Here is a 23,805-nt window from a genome sequence, read left to right on the forward strand (position 1 = left end):
CTAAATGTTTGAGAGAGGTACCCACGGGCAAGGTCGGCATTGGGAGATGCAATACCAAACCAGTTTTTCAACCGGTTACCACAGAGCTCAGTCACACCAACAGAGGAGAATCCCCCGCTGGCCCAAAGTTACAACAGCTGAGGAGGTTTGGTCGAGACCAAGCAGCAGTTCCTTCTGGAGTGTCCCCACGACTGCTGAAGACCTGCACCTCGGAACCCGGAGACCCTCTGTAGCGCGTCTTCAACCGCAACAGGGCACGGTCCCAAACCCGCGGAAGATCCCCTGCATCACAAGATCGCATGTGATGGAAGACCCTGAAACAGCTGCTGCGTCACCAGCTGTGACTGCAGGTCCACGATCGCCTTGACCCTCTGCCGTTTACAAACCAAGAGAAAGTCAGAGTGGAGGACGTCATCATTTTCCTGCTCCACCAATAGTGGTGCTCTGAAAATAATATTTTTGACTCTCTGCAGTTCTTTTGACACCATCCAGCCTTCGTGAATCAGGAATAAACTAGCAGAGAACAGGATATTAGTATGGTTTTAGGTAATATTCTTCGTTAGTTCACCTGATAAAAGTATTTGCACACCGTCAGAGCCTTTTATGCTTTGAATGTGAGCCAACTAGCTTCATGTTTCTCATGTTCTTCTTAATACTCTTTGTCAATTAAAAATCCTTTCAGAGTCCAAAGACAGAAAAAGAAAAGCATATCATACATTGACTGATTAGGATACCTGAAGGCTCAACAGTTTGGAGGAACTTAAAGGCAAATGTTTGTGGAATTTACTAGCTTTGAAACGTTGAAGAATTTGGGTTTGTTGCAGTCAGCCGTGCTTTGACTTATTTAAGCTTACTAATAGGAAAGCAGGATTGGAGCTTTGATTTGTTTAAAAATGCGTCAAACGTCTGATCAAAGGAACATTTGAGGCGGAGCAGAAGGTCTGACTGATTGGCTCCCGCAATCCAGAGCCGCCCGCCGAACAATGGCCGTCACCGAGTTGTGTAGTACACAGCCGATAATGATGTTATGAACGCGGAGTTTCAAGTCTCCGCGCTCCGGTGATTACATTTCCGAGCGAACGCATACACAAGGCCAGCCTTATCACCTTGGCCCACACAGGCCTTTGCATATCGGTCACTCTCAGATTGCCAACCTGTGCCCGCAACGTTGTATGCTGCCAAATAAAAAAATTAAAAAAACACAACCACAGGGATTCCCTCTGCGGCCAGTCGCCTCATTTGACTCACGGAATAAATAATTCACATCATCTTCCAGTTAACCTTTTTTGAAAAAGGAAAGGTTTTACGAGGCGTCATTTAAAAAGAAAAAAGTACCTGGTAATTACGTGAACCGAACGTTGTCCGCCAATTTAGCATCTTGTAAATCAAACTCACTCGCTTCCGATGATGTTTTCAAATTTTAAACCAAAAGCAACGTTTCCTCTTTTTAAATTAAGAAATCTTCCTTGGCAACACAAAATGTGAATACCCAGCTTCAGCCTGGAAATGTATTAATTTTAATTTACCAAGCAAAGCGAAAAGGTACGGCTTGTTTATCTTTCTGTAGGGTAACAAATTGGCTTGACCCCTCGCAGCAGCGTCTCCTCCCCGGGTTTTTAAATCTTCTCATCTTAGTGTGATTAAAATCACATTCAGTCATTACACTAATGGACATGTATTTTAATTAATGAGGTCCTCATTTCCATCACATGTTAATTACCCGGATCATTCTGACAGTTCTGTGCCCTGCAATTATCCTGCCCCCCGTGTAGCCGTATCCAGGACGCAACCCGCCAACCTTTTTTTTATTTCATTTCAGGGGTTTGCATTTAATTGAAACGATGGGAAGCCGGAACACCGTTTGGTTTTGGGCAAGTTACATAGAAAACATTTAATACAAAATTTGCACTTTAATTACTCTGGCTCTAATGACCTCCTACTATCAACTCAGTTTTGATCACCCCAAACAAAACTGATTAAAGCAATCTGTGCTGATATTTACAGATGCAATAACAGTGACTACAGGTATAAAAAGATGTTTAGTCCACCGATGGAAAGATTCTATATTTCATCACTTACAATTTATTGACATCACAAATGTATAATTGTCTTCTGACGAGCCACACAGCCGATCTGAAAATTTATTTGTGTTTTACTTAATTTTGTCTCAATTGACGTTTCCGACTGGAGATCTTCAGCTCCGCCGCCCTTAGCGACAGTTGCCATCTCCCACAGTCTTCAAAAATGGCGACGTAACAGAACAGGTTTGAAGTGGATTCTCTATCGCGTATTCCTGGTAACATTGTGATATGTTTTTTTGCCAAATGCGCCAGACTTGTCCAAGAGAGTTCGACAGAGGTCTCAACTATTCCACGCAAGGATATGTACACGGAATTAAGATTTTGGACGAAGCAGGACGCAATGTCAGGGTTACAGCGAAACGTTGGCAATCGATGCAAAAAAGTTTGGCGCCTGCCTCACAAACTTCATATTGAAATCCGACAGGATAAAATAGTGGAATCGTACTGCGCGTGTAAAGCAGGGGTGAATACTTTTTACTTGGAAAGATCACGAATAATATCATTGTAGTCTTTATAAGTGAGTGGGTGTATTCATTTGACTCGACTCGTAATGGAACCCAGTGCTCTGTCTTAAAGGTCTGATGTGATCCAAATGGACAAATGGGCATTTCTCTTGCATGATATCACACATTTACGTGTCACTAACCCAAATCTCAAAAACGCATAAAACATTACACACTTCATTCAGCAGGTCAGCGATACACTAACAGAGTGAAATTTGTTCTCCTGCAATGTATAAAGCACTGATTAATAATGAATTCAAACTCAGAGAAGATTCTTCTCCCTCACTTATCTTCAAACACACAGCCTTGTGTTTATTGATTATTGTTCACATTTAGTTGTACGTGCGCTCTTCCGCGAGGCTTAACCCATCGTAGACACTTCGTCAACTGTATTTTAAGCTTTGGAAAACGAATCAACCAGGCCCTTTGTAAACTACGCGGATATCTTTCATCAGAATTGCACGTTCCTCGAGCGCATCTGAGGACCATTTTGTTCGTAACATTAACTTTTCAAAGCGCACGCACTCGACTGACAATCCGGCGAGAGGGGCGTCAAGCCAGGGGTTAAGACAATGCGGCTGTCTGATTGGCTATTATTGTACGAGTGATTGGCAGCTCGGAAAGGTCCATTGTGACGTACGACAGGCGTAAATATAACTCACACCTGTGTGAAAGAATTAGAGAACTGAGGAAGTAAAATACTTCATAATCCCCAAAAGGTTGATCCTTACCTGAGAGTGAACATCTCCACAGAAGAAGTGGCTGACACGGTGACATAGGCTGAGACGGTTTCTCTCTGACTCACTGGGGTGGCGGGCACCAAAACCATGAAGTTACGATCCAATCTGTGTTCAGCCAGTTGGAGTGGACTGGGATTCTGGTAGAGCCTCACACCGCCGATCCTTCTCAGAGGCGTGGAAGTATAGGAACCAAAAAGCCCTTCCTGGCTTGAGCGCAGGAAGTTTTCGTTCTTGGCCTCCTCAGAATGACACTCTCCTCCTCCCTCCGTGGATTGCAAAATGTAGTAGAGCTCCACCGGGGTGCCCTCAGATATTTCTAGGTTCCTTTGGCGTCCCGGCACCACACTTGGGGGGCTGAACCAGCCGGCCAAAGGCTCCAGTTCGGCCACGCAAAGCCCCAGGTCGCCCTTCAGCTGGCAGCTGCCGTGCACCTCTTGCGTCTCGTGAAAGGCAAACATGTGCACACAGGGGAGCTTGTCGATGGCGCTGTAGTCATCCCAGTCCCTGCCTGCAATGTAAAACAGGACCTGAACTTTGGGCTTGGCCAGGTAAATCTTGCTATTCATGATGAAAGTCTGAACCTTCCAGTTAACCGTAAAAAGTGAAGAGGCAGGAAAGGATCCCGGACTCTGGAGGAGTTCTAAAGGGATTGTCTGCTCCACGGAGAGGGGCCCATAGCTGGAGTTGACTGAGGGCAAACTCCTGGCCTGGTAGATGAAGAAAGACTCTGTGCGTGACATCAGGCTCGAGTTCCTCATGATGTCTTGGTTGCTTTCCTTTAGGAAGAACGCCAAGTCGGTGTTGAGCAGCTGGTAGGTGACAGGTAGATATGTGGGGATGGACGTATATCTTTGCAATCCTTCTACCACTCGGCTGTCGGCCACTGCAGGAAAGAAGAGACAAGTTGAGCCAAAGCCGTGCTGAGCTCGCTATGAGCGACGGCATGTTGCGCATGGAGATGATGCAAAACTTTTTTTTTATTACATTTTTAGGTTAACACAGGTCTCAAGAGAGGTTTAATGACAGATACTCAAAAAAAAAAATGGAACAGCAGGTTTTTGACTAATGTACAAAATTGAACGAGTAGAAATTGTTCCTCTTTGTTTACATATATTTTAGCAAAGTTGAACCATTCCTGGACAAAATTGAAGCTATGTATTTTTGCCACATTATTTTATAACACTTTAATGACATTTAGTGATGACTGTAAATCAGGGGTCTCAAACTCAATTTACCTTGAGTCTGGCTGAGACACGCATCCACACATGTGCAACTTGAATTAGAAAATCAGTCTTTTACGTCTTTTGTTTTTTTAACATAAAATAAGGTAATCAGGGAAGCTGTGTGAAAAACCACCAATAAAACTGTCTGTGGAAATCCTCCTGTAACTTCCAGTCATTGAAAAATGTTTCGCTGCCTGCATCAAGCCTGGTCAATGTCACGCCACCGAAAGCCAAATATCCAACTGTCATTGCTGGATTCTTCACCTCCACACACAACAGTGCAGAAGTATATCAATCCTATAAAACTTGAGGGCAACACGAACATTACATTTTCATATTAACATGGGGGCCACAAAATATCATCTTACGGGCCGCAAATGGCCCATGGGCCGCCAGTGTGGGAACCCAGCTGTAAATGGAACATATCCAGAAAGTACCCGGACCGGAACTGCAGCCTCTGAGAATATTTTCAGTAATGGCTGTGGCGCGTTCGACAGAGAGAGAGGCTAAAATGTTCAAATGTGGTACAGCTGTGTTTCGTCCCTAAAGTCACCAAGAGAATGGAAATATAAAGTGGATCAATTGGACCCTAGAACTTATATAGTGGCATGGTGAAGCAACTGGTTAAAGCGTTGGCCTCAGAGTTCTGACGACTGAGGTTCAAACCCTTGTCCCACCTGTGTGGAGTTTGCATGTTTTTTGGGGCGTTTTCTTCGCGTACTCCGGTTTCCTCCCACATCCACAAAACATGTATTGTGAGTCCGACTGTTTTCTGTCTCTGTGCCCTGCGATTGTCTGGCAACCAGTTCAAAGTGTAACCCCGCCTCCTGGATTGGGTCAAGCACGTCTGCGACCCTCGTGAGGATTAACGGCTCAGAAAATGGATGGATGGATACATTGTATATGTGTTCAACACCAAAACTATCCTTTACTTTCCGGAAAACAAGTTTAATAAACGAAAATATTTTCTACTGAACCAAAAGTTGAATCAGGGTTCGCACGTGGCCCTAAAAGTCCCTAAAAAACCCTAAATTTTCGAAGGTGCATTTAGGGGCTCCGAAAATTCCTTAAAAATCTGCAAAAACCGGTCAAGCCCCTAAAAAGGCCTTAAATTAAAAAATATCAAAGGGAAGACCTCTACCGCCAAAATTCCCCCCCTCCCAAAAATTTATTTTTTATTTAAAAAAAAATAGCGATCTGTCTGGCGTCCAGAATAGCCAGAAATTGTCAACAGAAGTCACCGTGTTGAGAACTAGTCGCCATCTTGTCGATATTCCATTGTTTGTTTCCATGAGTCGGCATTTCACTTCGTCTTCGTCACGACGTAGCGTAGTTCTTTCATCGATCCAACTTGTATCACGGGGAAGTGCATTTTTCAAGAAGCTTGGGTTGAAAGTAAGGAGTTTGGGAGCTGGGTTCGTCGAGATCCAAAAGATCGGCACATGTTTTACTGCCACCTGTGCAAGCAGAGTTACCAGCTTGAAAAGATGGGCGTCAAAGCGCTGGAGTCGCACCGGAAAAACAGGAGACACGGTGATTTGGCGAAGACTCTCTCATCTTCCGTTGGTATGAATCTGTTTCTAAAATGTCAAGATAGTGAAGCATCAACTTCAGGCAGTGGTACTAGCAGTGCATGCGCACCTACAGTTGTCCAGCCATGGACTTCAACCAGCCAAAAGTCAGGCTTTATGAACGTAGTTCAATACACGAAGACAGACTCGTTAAAGGCAGAGATCGTGTGGACATTAAAAGTGATCTGCAGCCATTACAGTTACAAATCTTGTGAAAATAATTCGAAAGTGTTTGCAGTCATGTTCCCAGACAGTGACATTGCTAAAAACTACCACTTTGGGGAAAGGAAGACTTCGTACCTGGCTACATTTGGCATCGCTGCCCACTTTTCATCTTTACTGCTTCAAAGCCAAAAAAGCCAGAATAGAGACTGGCATATCTACGCTTATTGAGAAGGGTGACAGGCTGTGTGAGGAGGCAGAAGAAAAGAGGAATCTAAGGTTTATCACCGAGGCCAATGCACTCAGAGGCAGAGCAAAGGACAAGAGAGCCACTTTGGCACCTCTGCAGCAACAAATAGAGGAGGCACTGGGTAGGCTCAAGGAGCTAGAGTAGGGGTGCTGAGACAGACATCAGTAGAAGACATTTGTGTGTATAGTTGCAATTGTAGTTAGAATCTGTTTTTCTGTAGACTGTTATGTGAAGACGTTGACAATGGTCATATCAATGAGAACTACCACAAGGGGCGACAGGTGATCACTGTCACAGGTACTGAGATACTGGAACATATGATGAACCAAGAACGGTTGATGGCACCATTGGGTGAGTCTTTTTTCCTTACTCATGATTTCCCACGATGGCCCTAAATTTTTCGTGTCAGCCCCTAAGAATGCCCCTAAAAAGCCCTTAAACTTTTTGGGTCATACTGAGTGTGAACCCTGTGAATGGAAGTTCGATATTGACTGAAAGTCCCATGTTTTCTGCGGTTCAAAAAAAGATTCTCCTGGTTGAGAAGCTGTACATCATACATCAGAAAAGGTCAAATGCATTTTGCCCAATTTGCTCCGTGATTATCCTCTTGCAGCGCGCACTCGCTATCTACCACGTGATTTATTTCCACTGATCACCGCTGTAATTGTACGCCGTGACAAAATGCAGCCATTGACCTTAAACCCAGATGTCGCGATGTTCCGACGAGCACCATCACCTCATTGCTTCAGATCCAGACTGCCTTTGAGGGGAAAATGAGATTGGAGCAACATGGGAACACACAAACAGCAGGTTGGAGGTGTTTGTTGACAAGAAGCGTTGTTGTAGGCGTTACGTTACATTGCTAACAAATGTGCAAACCCGGACGGGAACAAAGACTTGTCTCGGCGTCCCAGGGTAACAACAGTGCTACACTTATGTCTGAGCCTTCAAGTCAAAGCAAAAGCCCCCTGGAATCGAGACCTCACTGCCTTTGCCGCAATTTATTGTCTTCACAGCAGATGTAATCTCTTTGTGTGCGCACACGCCAAGTAAACAAAACAGCAGGTATGGATTGCAGCATATAGAAATGATGGGCATACCTGGGGTCTATTATGAAACATTAATTTCTGGAGCATAGTGCAGCAAGCGCTAGGCTTACGGCCACGCTACGTCACCTTATCGTGGTGGGGGGGTTTGTGTGTCCCGATGATCCTAGGAGCTAAGTGGTCTGGGGCTTCATGCCCCGCCGGAGGGGTCACCCATGGCAAACAGGTCCTAGGTGAGGGATCAGACAAAGTACGACTCCCAAACCCCTATGATGACTACAAACATTGGATCTTGGTTTCCCTTGCCCAGACGCGGGTCACCGGGGCCTCCCTCTGGAGCCAGGGCTGGAGGTGGGACTCGAAGGCGAGCACCTGCACCCATGGGGCTCGGGCGGGCACAGCCCAAAAGGGTACCACGGGTCCCCTTTCCCATGGGCTCACCACCTGTGAGAGGGGCCATAGGGGTCGGGTGCAATGTGAGCTGGGCAGTGACCTTGGCGATCCGATCTCCGGCCACAGAAACTAGCTCTAGGGACATGGAATGTCACCTCTTTGGCAGAACTTTTATTTTTGGATCAAAATCAAACAGTTACCTTTTTCAAAGCAGGTAATCTGCAGTAATCAGAATATCCGCTTTTCAGCATGAGATCAAAAAACATTATCGCGACAGTAATGAAATTCTCAGAGGGGCGGAGCATTTTCTTTAAGCTCTGAAGGGGCGCTGTGATAATACTCTAATAATGACACCAGTGGGGGGGTGGGAGATGATGATGATCCAGACAAGATGAATCACCCTCCAAACTACTTCAAATTACAGCATGGTGGCAACTCGAGGAGTTTTTGAAGAAATGTGTGTGGAGCGTATTCAGGAATGTAATACTTTGGTCAAACTGCTGAGCCGACCCATTGTGAAGTCAAATGCTTTCTTTGTGAATTATAAGGAAGAAAAAAAAACAATCTTGTGCACAAGCACAGTCGATTCAACTTCATTCAAAGAAGATGAGGAAATTTCAAAAACATGTAATCAGTTCGAATCACATTGCTCTCCTATATTTGATATTGCTTCAAATCAGTAATAAACGATACAAAATGCTCAGGTCTGCTCTAAACCATCCGTAATTCATCCTTCAACCCCCCCCCCCCCCCAAAAAAAAAAAAGTCCTCAGTTCAGGAACATGAATTGAGGTGTAAATATAGTCCTTTCCGTGTGTAGCACCGCACGTACTACACAAATCACAAAACTGGAATTGGAAGCCATTTCAGCTCCTTTCAGCAGAAGCAAACCTCGTTTCTGGGAGAAGAAAAAAAGAAAAAAAAAAGACTGAGACTACTGCCGCTACTTGTAAATAATATACACTGAAAATAATAAATAACCTCAAATGAATGTAGTTTGTGGTGACAGCTGAAAAATACAAATTTCAATAACAGAGCACTTTGCAACCACAACTTCTATGTGATGATATCAAAACTATACCTATAATCAGTGTTCCAAGTGATCGCGGTTCAACAAATTATCTAGCAAGGGCTACAAAAGATGAAAAATAAATATTTCCATCACAAAAAACGTAATCTAAGAGAAACTCTACATGATGGATTTCGGAATGATTACGGCAACAGTTGGAAACTGTTGTATTAATTATACATGTTGGAAGATACCACATTTGCTATTCCTATTGCTTAAACAAAGAAGGGGTGAAATAATAGCAACATAGGAGGATGGAAATGGAGACAAAAGAGAGAAAAATATCTTATTCAGCATACAAATTGTAATCCACAACATGCATAATTAAATTAACCTCTCTTATAGAATTTAATTGTAGAATCGCTCGCAAAATGCTGAGCCAGAAAAAAAGAAATCAAATGTTAGCATCTTATCATTCCCTTTTCTTGTTAATCTAAAAGGACTCCCACCCCAATTCTACAGTTTATAGAAAATCATATCTGCTGACCACATTGAAAAAGGAGGAGTTCAAATATCTGTCTTTTTCACGAGTGAGGGAAGAATGGAACCGGATATCGACGGGCGGATTGGTGCAACGTCTGGAGTAATGCGGACTTTGTTTCGCTCTGTTGTTGTGAAGAATTAGCTAAGACGAGGGCCGAAGCGCTCTATTTACTGATCCATCTATGTTCCTACCCTCGCCTATGCTCACGAGCTGCGAGTCGTGACCGAAAAGAACAAAATCTTGCATACAAGCGGCCGCAATTTGTTTCCGCCGCAGGGTGTCCGTGCTCTCCCGTAGAAAACGGGTTAGAAGCTCGGTCATCCGGGAGGGGCTCAGTGTCGAGCCGCTGCTCCTCCGCATCGAGAGGAGCCAGATGAGGTGGCTGCGACATCTGATTCGGATGCCTCCAGAACGTGTCCCTGGTGAGGTTTCCCGGGCACGTCCAACAGGAAGGAAGGAAATCCCTGGGACGACCCAGGTTACGTTGAAGAACGCTTGGGAAAGCCTCGGAAGAGCTGGGGGAGGTGGCTGTGGCGGGTTAACGATCCTCAATCTTCAACCATAATAATAATAATAATAATACGTGCCTCTTCTTTTTTTCTTTAAATCTTATTGACTTCCACTGTCAAGGCGACTGCAGACAGATAAATTATCCATCCATCCATTTTCTTTGCCGCTTATCCTCACGATCCCAGCTCCCCTATCCCTGAACTGGTCGCCAGCCAATCGCAAGCCACATAGAGACAGTCACACTCACAATCACACCTAGGGGCAATTTAGAGTGTCCAATTAATGCTGCATGTTTTTGGGATTTGGGAGGAAACCGGAGTGCCCAGAGAAAACCCACGCAGGCACGGGGAGAACATGCAAACTCCAGACAGGGAGGGCTGGGATTGAACCCGGGTCCTCAGAACTGTGAGGCCAATGCTTTACCAGCTGCTCCACCATGCTTCCAAGATAAATTATCCCATGTCATAATTTCATTAAGCATCTTTTTTTGACTCGACTTAGCTGGTAGAAATTTCCAAATTGATTTGATTCCTGGCGGCACGGTGGCTCAGTTGGTAAAGTCTTGGCTTCACAGTTCTGATGTCCCTTGTTCAATCCCGGCCACCGCCTGTGTGGAGTTTGCATGTTCTCCCTGTGCCCTGCATTTGCCTGGCAACCAGTTCAGGGTGTACCCTGCCTCCTGCCCGTTGACAGCTGGGATAGGCTCCAGCACTCCCCGTGACCCTTGTGGGGATAAGTGGCGAAGAAAATTGATGGATTGATGGAATACAGATAAAGCCAAAATGAATTAGTTACCCAAAGCGATTCAAACAGGGGCTTTTCTAAAACCTGATTCTTATGAAGAAGTTATGAATCTGTCTGTGTATGACTAATCATTGAAACTTTGTGTATTATATCATGAATACACGAAGCCAGTTACGGTGGTGAGCGGCTATGGTGACACCATAGGGCCACCACTCAAAAGGGTTTCATGTCGGACCCTGAAGTCTCATCTGGACTTACTTAAGCCACCTCTTGGGAACTGCACGGCTGGCGATTTGTCGAGTTGAAATGGGACCAGCGGAGCAAAAAGCAAAGTAAGACAACATCTGACTATGAAAGGTCACCGGGGAAACAAGGGCCCGGTTTCTCCTTCCCACTTGTAAAATACTATCGGGGGACACAGCGGAATAGCGGTCTGGCTGGGCCGGCCGGTCAATTTCTGCTTCATCACACGTGTCAAGACTTAGAAGAGAAAATGCTCGGAAAATAAACACGAATCAGCACGTTTATTGAATTATCTTCACTTTCCAATGATGATCAAAACTCGAGTTTTTTTTTTTTTCTTTTGTTTGTCTCGATTGTCTGACCGTAGCTTACCGAACAAACAATTACCCTTCCATTTGTCATGACAACCGAAGTCTTAAACGTGACGGATGAGGGAAAGTCCTCTCGTCCCATCGAATCACCTGCATCGTATTTCTCACCGTGTTCAATTAATAAGGGCTATTGAATTTCTGACTGCGCGTCAAGAATAATAAATACAATATTTCCTTCAGGTATCATTTGGGGATGATTTATGCTTTTGTGTAGCTGAGAAATTCAAGAAAAGAGGAGTGGGGGGAGGGATCAATACAATGACACAGTATTGTATTACTCCTTGCCAGCCTCCATAGAAAAAGAATCATTCAGGCAAATAGAAGTTGGCTGATAAGTATATGATACCGGGGAGGGGAGGGGAGGGGAGGGGAGTGGGGGGGGGGTGTAACGCCATCATGAGGAGTTTTCAAAGGAAAACGTGCTTCCTAATCTCTGACATGACCAGAATTAAATGTGCACTTATTGCCCCTGATCAACGTTCAGACGTGTGTTTGTGTGTGTGTTTGGAGGCCACGAAGAAAACTGCTGGGGGTGTTTGTTGCCTTCCCCCCTAATGGATGGCCGCATTTACGATGCTAAGAGCTAATAAAGACTAATGGGTCTTCGGCTTCTCATGGGGGAGGAAGAGCTATTTTGAGTTCATGAGAGAAAGCATCATCTCGGGGATTAAAGCGTATCGACCAATGAAGGGTAAATACTGCAACACTGAGCCGCTGGCCTATTTGGAGAGAGTTGGATGGCGGGGGGACAGAGAAATTGTATCACTGTTATGGTCAGCGGGGGGCCGTCGTCGAGGCTTTTCGGAGGAAAACCTCCAGGTGCCGCAATACGCCCGGAACGGCGTCATCGCCACAGTGAACGGCAGAGTCGGAGGCAAAAGCCCAGAGCAACCTGAGAACAACGCATCCTTTGAGCCGCCGTGCCCACGTGGCTGCGGGCCAAAAGTGCTGAATGTATTCGGCCCTCCACGCTTGAGACAAGCAAATATCTGTGGACGCATCAGTATTCCTGCGGATGGACCGGACTCCAAAACATTAACTGTGCCCTGGAATTAAATCTTGACGTCCCTACACGCGCCTCGATTGCACAACTTTGTTTTTAAACCATGATGAATTAAAGCGGCAGTTGCAAGACGTCATCTGGCCTCTTTGTGAGCGAACTTTAACATTAAGAGACTTGTGCGAAGAAAGGACGAGGGCACAAATCCCAAAAGGAAATACGAGAATTCCTTAAAACGGTTTATACGTGAGGATTACATCCCTTTAGCATGTCATGTAAAGATCAAGATTATCCATCCATTTTTTTAACCGTATATCCTCACAAGGGTCGCGGGGAGTACTGGAGCCTATCCCAGCTGCCAATGGGCTGGAGGCAGGCTACACCCTGAACTGGTTGCCAGACAATCGCCGGGTACATAAAGACAAACAGTCGCACTCCCAACCACACCTAGGGGAAAATTAGAGTGTCCAATTAATGTTGCATTTTTTGGGATGTGGGAGGAAACCGGAGAAAACCCACGCAGGCACGGGGAGAACATGCTAACTCCACACAGGCGGGCCCGGGATTGAACCTGGGACCTCAGAACTGTGAGGCCAGCGCTTTCCCAGCTAAGCCACCTCAATAGTTCATCACCGTGAGGGAAATGTTGTTGAAACTGTGCCAAATCATGACATTCAGATTAAGCGAGCTCAACCGTTTGTCAATCGTTGTTGCTGATGACGGTTTAGGACTGTGACAGAGCGAAAAAGGATAAAGGATGCCGGTGTGACGGTCTCAGCGCTCCCCCGTGCTGAAAAGTCTCCTTGTGATGAATGCGCATTCGTTACTAATAGCGGAACTCTGGGTACGTACCAGACTCTTACTGGGAACTCTCCCGGTCTAACATTTTCCCTTCTTCTACAAAGAGGGAGCTAACATGTTATAACCTAACCCTAACCCAGTGGTTTCCAAAGTCAACCTGGGCCGGACCCCCCGGTGAGTCGTTCAAAAAGCTCCCGGACCCCCAACCTCAACTTTCGCCAATCATGTAGTGCTGGACACAGCTATTTCATTCTGGTACAAAGAAATACTCAATTTTAGTGACTCACGTGCTCTTGCTTTTTATTTTTGCACAATAAGTAAATCAACGTGGTTCAACACTGGAAAGGGCAATTCTCACATCATGATTCGCTTCCAGACAATTTTGTTTTTTTCGTCTTCACGTCACGGACCCCCTGGAAAGATGTTTTTCACCCCCTCACCCCCTGGGGGTCCGTGGACCCCACTTTGGGAACCACTGCCCTAACCTAACCTTAAAACGAAAGTATACACACACATGTACGTACGCGGTGTTCATCTTTCTGAGACGTCCATAGCGAACATGAACACTCGGCGACAAGTTGTCGAATGGCACATGTTGAAGCATGGCGGGGATGTTTCAGAATGCATATTACTCAAAAAAAGACTTTGCAGCACCGGGAGCGCTCAGACCGTCACACACATGGGATGTGGCACACATAGGCAAATAGTTACACTCGAATTTCATCTTCAATTGACCTAACGCGCATGTTTTGGGAAATCGGGAGGCCAGAATACCTGGAGAAAGCCCTCACAAGCACAAGAAGAACACGCAAACTCCACCTAGCAAGGCTAGAGCCTGAAGTCAAACCCGCGACCTCTGAACTGTGAGGCAGATGTGCTCGTTAGTTTCATCATGAACCCTTTACACATTTAGTCAATTCTGATTCTCTGAGGAGGAAAAAATATGGACTTAGCTACTGTTTCTTTTAGCTATTAAGGTCTGCCCGTCACAGGTGTTCTGTCATTGAACACTCCCGTCTTTCGCTTCCACAATCTCGGTGATCTTATTTCGCTTCGCCTATTCGGCGTGTGCACACAACCTCCGGACTATTTGTTTGCACAGAATGTCACAGCTAAAGCATTTGACGGCAGACGCTAACTTCCAAAATAAGTGTTCTACTTCTATTGATGAGAGATCCAAAGATAGTACAGCAAAGACAGATAAGTGCTTCTTAGCGAGATGAAATCACAGGAAATGTTGGGGAGGTTTCACGCAACAGTGACAAATAAAAACATCTCCAGCCCGCAACAAGGGACACTACTGGGTTTTTTTTTTGTCCCCCCCTACTTTCATCCAGTCCAGCTGCCAAGAGGAACTTTCATTCTGTGATTGACAGTAGCTTACCATCCGGCTTAAGTCGTTAGTAGCAGTCCTCCTTCTCCGGAAAAGAAAAAGGGGGAAAAAAGAAAAGCTTTATTTGTTTGCGGTGGTGGGGGGGGGGGGGGGTAACTCCCATGGAAATGGACGATGATCATCATTTCATGCTACTCCGCAGGAAGAATAGAAAACCCTCTGTCAGAGTTAATTCTCAGCAGGCCTAACCGACGCATCACAATTTTTCTGGGAAAAACTAACGTGCGATTGCAAAAACAAGCAGGGAAGGGAGATGCATCGTCTCCCAATGATGCGCCCTCGCGAATGTCTTGCTGTGCAAATAAGACACGGGGTTGAAAGCTACCCATATTAAATGATCCCTGTTGGCCAATACAGGCTGGGGTTTTTTGTTTTTTTTTTTTCCCTTTGAAAAGTACGCGGCGCAAGACCATCACTCATGCTCTATTATATGAAAATCCACAGCGGAAGACAAACCATTTGGAATATTCATTTTGGGGGGGTGGACGGTTCAAGTGCGTGTGCTGTGCAGTAATCTGGTTTTCTTTCTGACAATCACAAACTGCCAACCTTCTCTGCCGCGTCTCCCGATATTGCGCACTCTCCATCATTTCTTTGCTGTGCGAAACAGTAAATATTACGCCGTGACAGCGCGTTATCGTCTATCCCTTATCGTCGTTTTATTGCGCCGGCGGAGTCATTCGGCCCAGGTTAAAGTACTTCCCGGTGTAAAATATGTCTGCCTGTATGGCTTTGACACAGCTTGCTTTATAAATTAAACAGAGGATTGTAAAATGTGCAATAAAAATGCAGTTGCACAAACTTCACTGCCTGCGGTGTGCACAGAAAAACGCCGATTGCTTGAAAAATTACCGGGACGGCATTTGGAAAATGTAGCCCCTTCCTTGTCGCTATCATTATTTCATTGAGTTTCACGACGACTTTGGTGTATTATATTCAACCCCCAATTTGCAAACTCATGATGGCAAACAAATCTGGTGTGGTTTTGGCTGGCCTAAACTGTAAATTCACTTGCAGTCACTCACATTTGGAAAAATGTACGGGTGTGGTCAGTCATGCTCGCAGATAAAGTTGCGGGTGTGATTAGGGATGGAATCTCAAGACCTTAAAGTATTTTACTGTATTAATGTAACATAACTGTAAATTAAAAATAAAATAAACAAATACATAACTAAAATAGAAAGCAAAAATTTCAAACTCAAATGATCATTTCCAATTTCAACTGATATTAGTAGAACATGATTTAAAATGGTATTCAAACATTTTCATCAATAAAAATTCTTCATCTGACAAACTTTAGCTCAATGTTCTGGCCTGTCAAGGAATAAACACGAACGGTCAAAACTCGCAATGCTGAAAGTTTAGTTCAACATAATCGGAGTGAGTGGCAACAAGCTCGGGATACATTGTAGCAAATCGTGAATTATGATGTATTGTTAAAATCTATCGTAATTTACGGCAGTATCTATTGTCAATCCATTGATGAAAGCAAGCAGTAGATGATCTATATTTTACTAAAGCATATAGAGGGGAAAAGTTTTGAACTTCAAGATAACGCGGCGGGAAAATGACCGTTAGAATTTGAATTTCCTTTGACATGGCTCATTATGTTGACGACTTTCGACGTAAATGGGCTCGCAGTACGTGAAACAGCTCGGAACATGCGCGTTGAGCATCACTTCCGAACATGGTCAGTACAGTTAACTTCCATTTCCTGTTTCCGAGTGAATACCGATTGTTTAGGAGCAGGCTTGTTTAGTTAACGTTTATTAAATAAATGTGTCAATTAATGTCAATACTACACAAAATAAGTGACGTCTTTCAATATCTATTTTTTCTCCTCGTAAAAAATTTTACGCGTGTGATTTTTCGTGCTCGACTGTATAGATTTGTGTGAGTGACTGCATTGAAGTACTCTTCACTGTGCTAGAAGCTAACAGTGTGATACGGCGAGGAGATCGTAAACATTTGGCTGAGCAAGCAGTTAAATGACAATCAATAAAAATCAGTCAATTCAGTCAATTTAAAGACTGACAAGCAAGTGGGTGTTACTGCTGCAATAAATAAAGAAAATCTGGAGTATTTCAATTAACTTCTGAAGATGGGAGTACGTGCAGGCGGTCAATCATTTTGGATCGTGCTGCTTTCCACTATCAAACCACAGCGGTGTTTGAGTCCCGCCTCTGTGGGCTTCTTTTTGGCACAAAAGGGCTACATTACCACTGAAGTAAAAGGACTTTTTTTTTTAATTGATTAAATGGAAAAAGGCAAAACCTTCTCACCAAAAAAAAACAAAGAATGTCACAACTGCTTTTTTTCAAGCAAGAAGCAAGTGGGGAAAAAAATGAAAGTTTTATAGTCGCCTTCTATAATGTAATAAACTTTGAGCCAGATGATTCATTATCATCAAAATTAAGATTTCCACAGCATTTTACTATATGAAGAAGGAACATGAGAAATGGAATCCTGTGTTCATCAGATTTTAGCATTCATATCAAATAACTGATAATTAACCAAGTCCATCCATCCATTTTCTTTGCCACTTATCCTCACGAGGGTCACGGGGAGTGCTGAAGCCTATCTCAGCAGTCATCGGGCAGGATGCGGGGTACACCCTGAACTGGTTGCCAGCCAATCGAAGAGCACATCGAGACAAATAGTTGCACTCATAATCACACCTAGGGGCAATTTAGAGTGTCCAGTGTAGCATGTTTTTGGGATGTGGGAGGAAACCGAAGTGCCCGGAGAACACCCACACAGGCACGGGGAGAACATGCAAAAACTCCACACAGGCGGGTCCGGGATTGAACCCGGAACCTCAGAACTGTGAAGCCAATGCTTTCCAGCTGACCCCACCGTGCCGCCCCAAATTCAACTATTTCAATATATTTTTGAGGGATAGGAACCCGCCCACTGGAATCAAGCCTTTGCTCCTCCGGATTGAGTGGAGCCACATCAGGTGGCTGGAGCTTCTAATCCGGATGCCTCACGAACGCTTCCCTGGCGAGGTGTTCTCGGGCACGTCCCACCGGTAGGAGAACCCAGGGATGACCCAGGACGTGGTTGAGACTATATTTCTCGGCAGGCCTGGGAATGCTTCGGGATAACCCCGGAAGATTTGGATGAAGTGGCTGGAGAGAAGGAAGTCTGGGTATACCTGCGAAATCTAATGACCCCGCGACTGGACCTCAGATAAGAGGTAGAGGATTGAGGAACCAGACGCAGCATCGAAACCAGCATCATCCGTATCAACAGCTCTGTTGAATAGCCGAGGGGCTATTCTCGTGGTCACCGGGGGGTTTCAGCTCGGTAAACACCAAAGTGCTGGCCATCTTCGGCAACCTCTGCTTACAAATCCACCTCAGGATCATCGGCATGATCATTATAGCTCCTGTGCTTAAAATATCAAAATTGTTGACGCAGAGGTACCCCACGTTCTGTATGTGCATGTCGCTGAACTTTGTTTACTGCGCTGTATTTTTAAGGCGATATTTTGAGGCTCTTTGCAAGGGTTCCAAGGTTTCTTTTTCAATCACAGTTTGTGGTATAAATATGAATTTAATATAGGCCGTTCTAATCACTTTGAGGGGAGTGTCAATTATTCATGGGATTTTGCTGTTCACAGTCCTCGTTTTTCATTGTTCAGTCAACCTTGCGGCGAGCAACATCGCCGCAGCCCAAAAGCACAATGCTACCGTCAGCCTGCTTGACAGTTAGGAAAGTGTTCTTGGATTTGGCACATTTTTTTTCTTCTCTCATTCCAAGGCCCTGTAAAACTCGCTTTACGATGAGCAGTGACACTGCTGCTCCATCAGTTTCCAGCACAATTGAGCCTCAGCGGTTCCTCGGGTGTCCGTGCACATCCATTTTTCAATTTTCTATACCGCTGGCCCTCATTAGGATCGCAGCTAAGCAGAGCCAATCGGAGATGACTTCAGGCACAGCGTGGAGCGTTTGCCAGGTGGACAGCTATTTACTCTAAGAAACATGTTTTTGAAATGTGTGAAGATACATGACCTTTGAATATTACTGTACTTATGTTGCATTTGCGACTGAGCAGGTTATGAGTGACATAGATCAGTGTTTCTGGATCCTATAGAGCTCGTGCACGTGATGTCACCAATTTCACAGCGCCATATTGCCGGTCAAAAAGAGCTACTCGACGGTGTGGGGGACATTGAACCGGAGCACAATATACACAAAATTCCCAAGAAGTATTTATAATGCCAGGTTGGCTCATTTGAGAACAATGTGTTTATAAAAAAAAAAAAAAAAAAAAAAAACAGGGAGTCTCCAATATACATGGAAGCGTGTTGCGGCCACATGTTAAACTTCAGTAAACCTCTCCCCGAAATACGATGTTTTTTTTTGTTTTTTTTTTAAATATGTATTGTTCTCAAATGAGTCCAATGCGTGTTTAAAAAAAGAAAATAAATCGTCAGTCATAGTGACGTTTACGTTAGTTAACGTGTTGCTGCAACACGCTTCCGTGTTAGTGGGCTGAAACCTATCCCAGCGGTTTTTCTTTTTTAAATACACATTGGATTCATTTGAGAACAATCCATATCTAAAAAAACGTCTGTCACGAAGAGGTTTACCGAAGTTTGTGTGGCCGCAATGCGCTTCTGTATATGGAGGAGCCGACTCGCTGTCTTTTTTTTTTTCCCCCATCATAGTTAATGAATGCAAGTTTTTGTAAAACCAGGGATCATTTATTTAAATATTGGTATTTGTGTTGAAAAAAATCCGAGTGGCTCCATCAGTATGTGGGATTGAGTGAGAACAGATCCAGCAAGGAAGTATTTGTATGCATCCAAACTTTTCTATGCTTTCAAAGTCTTCTGTGTAAATCTCAACGGCTTACTCATCAGATACATGTATAGATCCAGTTGTCCAAGACTAGTAGAAGCAGGTTAACAGTCCAATTTCTTATCGGCGAAAACATCGACTTCGGCACTAAGTATTGGTCCTCTATGCCAAGTGTCTCTTGTTTTTCCACCTACCTTAGTTTATTATCACCTTCTAAATGTTTAACGGTATCGGACAAAACTCTGGGCGTCGTGCTATAAGACATTTTTGTGCCGTCTGCCAACCGACTGAGCATTGAAGAATGCTCTGTTAGACCGACAATATGGCCAATCACGTGACTTCACTGACGTAGGTGCACGAGCTCTATACCAGGATCTTTGCCTTACTCAAACTCAGCATTGGTTCAAGAAAATTGTATTCTAAGACTGTTGCGCTCACAGTCAACTTATCTGGTATCTGACCCATAAATTTCCCCTCATCTTGAGATTCAAAAACTTCCATCCATCCATTATGTAAGCCGCCTATCCTCACAAGGGTTGGAGGAGTGCTGGAGCCTTTCCCGGCTGTCTTCGGGCAGGAAGCTGGGTAAATCCTTGACTGGTTGCCAGCCAATTGCAGGGCACACATAAACAACCATTCACACCTACGGGCAATTGACAGTCATCAGTTCACTTTGCGTGCACGATTTTGGGATGGGGAAGGAAACCAGAGCACCGGGAGAAAAGCCACGCAGGCACAGGGAGAACACGTGCAAACTCCACACAGGATGGCCCGGGAGTTGAACCCCAGACCCCAGAATCGTGAGGCAGACGCTCTAACCAGTCGTCCACCTTGCCGCCATTCATAAACTTAAACCGACATTTCTGCCTCGAGCATATTTGCAGGCTTCCTGAGAGGTCAGATTAAGAAGTTTTTAAATAAACCCGCTCGCTCCCATCTGCAACAAGACTAGATAAGTACAGCAAGTGACAAGCTTAGCAATTTTACATGTCCTTTATCCTTTTCGCTGCTCTCTGTCCTTGGCACGGTTATTGCTGAAAGAATCATGCCTACTTAGCGCTTGTGCCCCTACGTCAAAGCAATATATATCACGCTCGTGTTAATCCATGAAAGCCGGGAGAAAATATAATTTGTGAAAGAAGTCGAGCATGTGGACGGTGTAAGATGACAAAATCGCTGCAGTCCCTTAACTCTTTCAGGCTAAATTAGCCTTCGCTAAATAAAATTTGAAATTCTGGATCACGAGTAGATTACATCAGCCTGACTTTCAGAAGTTGCTACAGTGGCTAAATATCTTATTACAAGTCCAATTCTGCTTTCTCCGAGAATGAGCAGGAACAGCATGAAAAGAGACGGCAATATGAATCGCAAGAAGCTCAGCGGGCCAAAGAATCGCTTTTAGGAAGCTTTTTTTTTTTTTTTTTGCACTTGTCTTGCACGTGGGAACAGTTTTCACGTCCTCTGAGAGAACCACATCAAGATCTGCCTTATTATTGCCAAATGATCTGCAGCAGCAGTGTTTAAGGAGGACAAAAGATATTAAATCTAGGCCCATATGTGCAAGACAAGTGATCTTGTTGGGGTAATTGTAAACAAATGAAAAATAAAAAAAACATCTGCTAAAATGATACCCAACAGTGTGTTACTGCCTCTGCAAACAAACTACAGGAGCAATTGTTGTGGTTATAATGAGTGCTGAGATAACTGAACCCGCCTGCTGTAGCCAACTAAAGTTCAACTCATCACCTATAATCCATTTAATAACTTGTCTTGAATGACTAAAACATTGGTCTATCATATTAGGTTTTCTCTTTTTTTCCCCAACTTAAGTCAACGATCTTTATTTCTATTTGTGTCACTTCCATTCAGCCCGTTGTGACTATCCAACTTGTGAGCATTATTAAAGCCCTCTGGGAGAGCGGAAGGGCATCGGCATGAGACGATATTGGGTCGGAACAAGCAGTGACCAACGCGGGCCCCCCGCCCCTCCGCCCCCGCTGGCCTGGATGACGGCGCTGCGCACCAAACTGCCACTGAGTCACGCTTCAAACGCTGACAATATTGTGACTCGATGAATCTGAATGCAAGTGCCCCTCGTCGGCAGATCTGGGAGACTCTGGGCAGCTCGAGTGCCAAAAATAAAATGTACAGTAAATGAGGATGGGCGGCACGGTGGAGCAGCTGGGAATGCGTTAGCCTTGCAGTTCTAAGGTCCCGGGGTTCGATCCCGGACCCACCTGTGTGGAGTTTGCACATTTCCCCCGTGCCTGCGTGGGTTTCCTCCGGGCACTCCGGTTTCCTCCCACATCCCAAAAAACATGCAACATTAATTGGACACTCTAGGCTCCAGCACTCCCCGCGACCCTCGTCAGGATAAGCGGCATAGAAAATGGATGGATGGATACATGAGGCTGAACGTTGAATGTAAGAAGAAGTTTGTAATACCGTCCGTGAGCCAGGGAAAATATTGGAAGACTACATCAGATAAAAACTAAATAAACACTAACGTAACAATCATAGAAGAAAAAAATGCCCCAATTACCCCCAAATACAAGTATGACCTCTACAAACAAATTTATAAGCATCGGTATGACGTCAGAGCGATGTGATTGGACGCAACGAGGTGCTTGGAATCGCCACGGAGACATCAATATTACCAGGATTATTATGATGTAAGTAATCAATAGAAAAACAAGCAAAACAATCTAAAAAAAAAAAAAACTTTTTGGGCCCCAAAAAAAAATTACAATTGTACTTTTTGCACCAATCAAATATACTTCACATGACTGCAGTAAAATATTTGCATGAACAGCAAATTTGGTTTGGTGTCTGACATTTTGGGAGGGAATACATTGTTTTTGTATTTCATGGGCTGCTTTAGAATTATATTTATTTTGTATTTTTTTATTTTACATATATATATATATTTTTTTTTTTAATTATTTTATTTTTTATTTATTTTATTGCTATTATTTTAGGGGTGTTGTGCGTGCCAATAAATACATTCACGCCGTGTGGGAAGGCAGCTCATTAAATTCGAGCCACGCCTGCCAGGCTAACATTTGACTGATGACAGTCCGAGGGGGGGCATTAGCATCCCATCACACTGATTAGTTGCTGGTTATCATCTCGAGGCTAAACAGGGACACACGCACGTACAATAATGCACTTGCGTTCCAATTACACCAATCAATATGCTATATCCAGGCAGGAGGCGGTGTACACCCCGAAGTGGTCGCCAGCCAATTGCTTGGCACATAAGAACAAACAACCATTCGCACTCTCGTTCACACCTACTGGCAATTTAGCCTTCAAGTAATGCGTGTCTTTGGGATGTGGGAAGAACGCTTGGAGGTCATATTTGGAAGAATTTCTCATTTTTTAAACTAGAACAGAATTGCACATGACCCGAGAGAGGAATCAAATCTATCCATCCATTTTCTTTGCCGCTTATCCTCACTAGGTTCACGGGGAGTGCTGGAGCCTATCCCGGCTGTCAACGGGCAGGAGGCGGGGTACACCCTTGCCAGCCAATCGCAGGGCACATAGAGACAAACAGCCACACTCACAATCACACCGAGGGGCAATTTAGAGACCCCAATGAATGCATGTTTTTAGGTTTGGGAGGAAACCGGAGTGCCTGGAGGAAACCCACGCAGGCACGGGGAGAACATGCAAACTCCGCACAGGCGGGTTGGGATTGAACCAGGGACCTCAGAACTGCGAGGCCAACGCTTTACCAGCTGAACCACCGTGCCGCCAGGAATCAAATCAATTTGGAAATTTTAAGCAGAAGCAAACCAAAGCTAACAAATCGATAGAGCAACATTTTATATTTCTACTCGATGAAAATCTCTTCGCGGCACGGTGAGGCAAGTGTTTAGAGCGTTGGCCTCACAGCTCTGAGGACCGGGGTTCAAATCCCAGCCCCGCCTGTGTGAACCCTGGTTTCCTCCCACTTCCCAAAAAGATACATTCATTGGAAACTCTAAATTGCCCGTAGGTTTGATTGCGAGTGTGACTGTTGTCTGTCTCCATGTGCCCTGCGATTGGCTGGCAACCACTTCAGGGTGTACACCTTGACTAGATGTTTTTTTTTTTTTTTTTTTTTAAAAGCATAATGTTCAGCCACTACGAGAAGATGAAAGCATATTTTATTTTTCAAATCCAGATTGTGGTGCATTAGCACAGCATTTTGAGTAACAAAGAGGCCCACGAGCACCGTTCTAGCATGCACTCGACAAGTCAATGAGCCTTGACAATATGAATAGCTGTCACTTGTTTGGCTCTCATGCATTCGCCTCGAATGTCTGTGATCGAGTGCGACAGCCCTGCACACATCCAAGCAAGGTTTGGTTCGACCTGATCTCCGGGCTCGTTCAAATCCAAATTCCAGATGTTGCCGTGGGGAG

At 44.6% G+C, this 23,805-nt stretch overlaps 2 protein-coding genes across 3 annotated transcripts in view; one reads left to right on the forward strand and one right to left on the reverse strand.

The window, feature by feature from the left end:
• si:dkeyp-14d3.1 (transmembrane protein 132C) overlaps positions 1–23,805 on the reverse strand; it is a 144,336-nt gene that overhangs the window by 115,746 nt on the left and 4,785 nt on the right. Inside the window, exon 2 of the mRNA XM_061816667.1 lies at positions 3,316–4,207. Within this exon, the coding sequence (XP_061672651.1) occupies positions 3,316–4,207 (892 nt within the window). The remainder of the gene's footprint in view (positions 1–3,315; positions 4,208–23,805) is intronic.
• asb6 (ankyrin repeat and SOCS box containing 6) overlaps positions 1–23,805 on the forward strand; it is an 82,079-nt gene that overhangs the window by 39,601 nt on the left and 18,673 nt on the right. The gene's annotated exons all lie outside the window — the stretch shown is intronic.

The sequence above is a fragment of the Syngnathoides biaculeatus genome, chromosome 4 (assembly GCF_019802595.1).
Source record: "Syngnathoides biaculeatus isolate LvHL_M chromosome 4, ASM1980259v1, whole genome shotgun sequence".
NCBI classification, from domain to species: domain Eukaryota; kingdom Metazoa; phylum Chordata; class Actinopteri; order Syngnathiformes; family Syngnathidae; genus Syngnathoides; species Syngnathoides biaculeatus.